Source organism: Oncorhynchus keta, chromosome 29 (assembly GCF_023373465.1).
Source record: "Oncorhynchus keta strain PuntledgeMale-10-30-2019 chromosome 29, Oket_V2, whole genome shotgun sequence".
Taxonomy (NCBI): Eukaryota; Metazoa; Chordata; class Actinopteri; order Salmoniformes; family Salmonidae; genus Oncorhynchus; species Oncorhynchus keta.
In genome coordinates, this window is record NC_068449.1 from 17,851,848 (window position 1) to 17,856,510 (window position 4,663).

Consider the following 4,663-nt stretch of genomic DNA (forward strand, 5'->3'; position numbering starts at 1 on the left):
CAGCACACCCAGGGTGAGGAGAAAATACATAAATACACTGTGGATGTATAGTATCTGTTTGTGTGTAAATGCAGTCTGGCTGAGCCCCAAACCCTCCACAGATTTAAGGAGACTAGGAGAGACTATTTCATTCATACATTACCATTGTACCGTAACAACTCTGCACACAGAGTGATTCTTCAAAGTCTTAAACAAATCTACTTTGAAACAAAAGTACACACCTCACACACATGGTTATGGACTTAAAAAAAGAAGACACCTGTACAATGCCAGATATAGAGTTGAAATGTATTCAATTTTGAGTTTGCATCCCAATATTACACTTTATATACATCATATAAGACTGAAATATAACAAAACTGTTTGACATGGAAACAGTGGATTATCGTCATAAAAAAATACAAACTTTATTAATGATAAAATTATGAAAAATAGAAATAAAATTTGACCCATGTGACCAAAGAGGGTGCTTTTGGTTATTGACTGTAGTAGGAAAGGGCTACATCCTTACGTCAGAAAATTGTCTAGTTCCTCAAATAAACTATGCATCCATGTATTTTTTTTCTCAATGTGTTTCTGAATATTGCTAGCAACAACAGAATAGACACATTTTCAATGACATACCAACAGAAGAAAATGAGAACATTTCTTTCCAATGATGTCAATTTTATTTCTCAACTCCTAACATTGAATATATTACGCTCATTGGAGCCAATTACACTCACTGGAGTATCTGACATAGGCTTTGAAAAAGCACACGCGAATCGGCTACCAGTGTGGCAAGAACCTCTGGCTGCTGATAAGCTTTCTTGACTTGGACATACATTTTTGCCAACACATAGCTATCCTTAACCAGCTTAACTTTTGTTCTTAGCAAAAAATGAGTTACCTTTCCAGCTAATAGGCAATGTTAGAAATGACACTTCCTCTTCCAATTATAATGTGGGAGGTCAAAATAAGGAAAAACTATTTACCAAATCTATTCATTTTAAAATGTTGATTACTTCTCCATGCCATTATCATTCACCTGATGAGAAGGGTCCCTGGGTCGTTGGGTTTGCCTGGGAGCGTGTCCCTGGGTCGTTGGGTTTGCCTGGGAGCGTGTCCCTGGGTCGTTGGGTTTGCCTGGGAGCGTGTCCCTGGGTCGTTGGGTTTGCCTGGGAGCGTGTCCCTGGGTCGTTGGGTTTGCCTGGGAGCGTGGGTCCCTGGGAGCGTGTCCCTGGGTTGGGTTTGCCTGGGAGCGTGTCCCTGGGTCGTTGGGTTTGCCTGGGAGCGTGTCCCTGGGTCGTTGGGTTTGCCTGGGAGCGTGTCCCTGGGTCGTTGGGTTTGCCTGGGAGCGTGTCCCTGGGTCGTTGGGTTTGCCTGGGAGCGTGTCCCTGGGTCGTTGGGTTTGCCTGGGAGCGTGTCGTTGGGTTTGCCTGGGAGCGTGTCCCTGGGCAAGAAAAGGTTGCCCCTGGTCTAGAGCCACATCACATGTTAGTCTGTCTCCACTTGTTACTCCTACACAGCATTCTAAAAGGAGAAAAATGAGGAGAAGGAGAAAGAGAGAGAATGGTTTGTGAAGAGGCTCTCCGGTTACATCAGTTGGTAATTAACTGACACCCTGATAGTTCTGGACAACGAGAGCCTTGCTGTCATCAGCCACTCAGTGACATCCTAGCAACATCTTCCCTGGACCCCCCACCTCCCCAACTCCCACGCAGGCCATCAGTCCTTGGAGAAGACCCCAAGCTAATGTGGAGCAACAAGGTCCTGAATGGGCCCTGGTTTGGCCTTTGTGTGGCCCCACTGCAGAGTCTCTTTATGTACACAGTCTTTGACGCTGTATGTTTTCTGTCTCTTAATTGCATCGCCCATTGCTTCTCCTGATCAATCAATACCTCCTCCACGGTGACATCAGCCTCTCCTTTCACTGGGGTTTCCAGGTGTTGGGAGCTTCGTAGGAGAGTTGATGAGAAAAAGGCCTCATCATGCCACCTACTCCTGAACCAAGAATGGATGTTTTAAGTACCCCCCTCCTCGACAGACCCCCTACCCCAAGGATTATCTGGTGAACTCATTGTACAACGTGCTCATGGGAATTGGTCATCAGAGGAGTTTGGGTGATGTGACCTATCTGTTATCAGAAAAATGAAAACCAAAACAATTTCAAAGATTTTACTGAGTTACAGTTCATATAAGGAAATCCGTCAACTGAAACAAATTAATTACAGCCTAATCTATGGATTCACATGACTGTGAATATAGATATGTATCTGTTGGTCACAGATACCTTAAAAAAAGGTAGGGGCATGGATCAGAAAACCAGCCTGTATCTGGTGACCACCATTTGCCTCATGCAGCACGACAAATCTCCTTCTCATAGAGTTGATCAGGCTGTTGATTGTGGCCTGTGGAATGTTGTTGCACTCCTCTTTAACCTCTTGGTGCCACCCGACACGCTGGCGTCCCACCTAGCCAACAGGAAATGCAAATGCGCCACGCCAAATGCAAATAGCACTCGTTAAAACTCAAACTTTCATTAAAACACACATGCAAGGTACTGAATTAAAGCTACACTCGTTGTGAATCTAGCAAACAAGTCAGATTTTTAAAATGCTTTTCGGGCGAAAGCATGAGAAGCTATTATCTGATAGCATGCAACACCCCGAAATATCTGAAGGGGACGTAAACAAAAGAATTAGCGTAGCCGGCGCTACACAAAACGCAGAAATAAAATATAAAACATTCATTACCTTTGACGAGCTTCTTTGTTGGCACTCCTATATGTCCCATAATCATCACTATTGAGTCTTTTTTTTAAATGAAATCGGTCCATAAATACCCAAAATGTCCATTTATGAAGACTGTGTGATCCAGGAAAAAACAACCTTTTCAAAACGCAACGTCATTTTTTTTTTATTAAAAAAGTTGCCTATAAACTTTGACAAAACACTTCAAACTACTTTTGTAATCCAACTTTAGGTATTAGTAAACGTTAATAATCTATCAAATTGATCACGGGGCGATGTGTATTCAATAGCTCCACGTCTAAAAATGATGGTCGAAAATCTCTCTTCCAAAACATCCTGTCGTGTACCGGATGACATGGGGTGTCTCTTCTTCATTTGACCAAGAAACATCCTCAAGGCGGATGACATGGGGTGTCTCTTCTTCATTTGACCAGAAACATCCTCAAGGCAATTGCCGCAGGATAATTTGAAAGAAAAAACTAAAAGGTGACATCGCTGCAATTCATGGATTATCCGCTAAGGGGCGCACTCTTTCCATGTAGGACTTGAGACAGACTAAACAGGGAGCAATATCTGCTCTTGTTATGTTGTTTTTGCCTTCCGCTACACCCTCATTAGCCAAAAGTTATCGGAGAAAAGTAGATAAGGAGTGTAGAATTTTCAAAGAAAAATGGACCAATTTATTTACAGAGATGCACGGAAAACCTTTGTGCTTGGTGTGTTTGCAACAAGTTTCGGTATTGAAGGAATATAATATTCGACGCCACTACGAGACTCATCACAGCGAAAAACTAGACTAACACCTTTAAAATGCTGCCTTAGATACTGTTTGCATTGAAAGAATACAGCTATGTGAAGATGAATCCTTACTGTGGTGATTTAAAAAATGTGCACTTTAATGTTAGTCAGCAGCTTCAAAACAAAAGTTGTGTGATGGAATTCTACTGTTCATACAACTCCATAAATTTTCAGTATGTATTGTATGTATGCATGTATGTATGCAATGCATATTTGTGAATGATAAAAGTAAATTGCACATTTGTCTAAGGAAATATGAGGTGTTTCATGAAATGTTTTGTAAAAGGATAGTTCATTAAATTTATGCCCACTTGACATCTCCCTAGGCCGTATGTGGCCCACGATGCGAAATGAGTTTGACACCCCTGCCATAGACAATACAGGCAACTGGCGCATTGATATTTTTTTTCTTTTTTGGTGATCAGTTTTCCTTGGGCTTTTTCACGAAACACACGTTCTGTTATGGTCACAGCCGTGATTTAACCAGTTTTAGAAACTTCAGAGTGTTTTCTATCCACACATACTAATCATATGCATTTACTATATTCCTGGCATGAGTAGCAGGACGTTGAAATGTTGCGCGATTTTTAACAAAATGTTCGAAAAAGTAGGTCTAATGCCCCATATGACTTTATGGCACCCGAGGGTGAAAGAGCTGTAGAAGTGAAAAATTCACACTCCCATGAAAATCTCAATAGAGTTCCCTTTTGGAGCAGACTGTACTGTATATTCTAAAGAACTCTATGCTTTGGTTTCCCCTGTATGATATCTGACACTGACGTCTAAAATATGTCATTTTGCTCACTGGGTTATTTATTTTACCTGCACATTCATTGTGTACAGTATCTGAAGGAAACATTAGTTTGTCACTTTGGTAAAGGCTTCGGTCTAAAGTGCTTTCTCAAAGCCTTTTCATGACTTCAAACATGTAATAGGTATTGCATCCTCTGGTAGTATTCTCCCCACCAGGGAAAGCACTGTCACTCTATTTTCATTTGAAGAAACATATTGACATTGAATTTTCAAATCTAACTGCCAATGGTTTTTCTACACCTGCAGACATAATTCAATATTTGTTTTGCCTGTTAAGAGGATGGCATTTCTCACACACAACCCAAATGTGAAGATGTCTT

General features: G+C 41.4%; 1 protein-coding gene across 1 annotated transcript; it reads right to left on the reverse strand.

Moving 5' to 3' along the window:
* Window positions 1-565: 565 nt before the first annotated feature.
* On the reverse strand, window positions 566-2,864 carry LOC127913444 (sporozoite surface protein 2-like). Its single transcript, XM_052485390.1, has 3 exons — window positions 2,736-2,864; window positions 1,028-1,512; window positions 566-586 (listed from the first exon to the last, which is right to left on the reverse strand). The coding sequence occupies exons 1-3, from the start codon at window positions 2,779-2,781 to the stop codon at window positions 566-568; spliced, it is 552 nt and encodes a 183-aa protein (XP_052341350.1). The 5' UTR covers window positions 2,782-2,864.
* Between the last annotated feature and the right edge of the window lie 1,799 nt (window positions 2,865-4,663).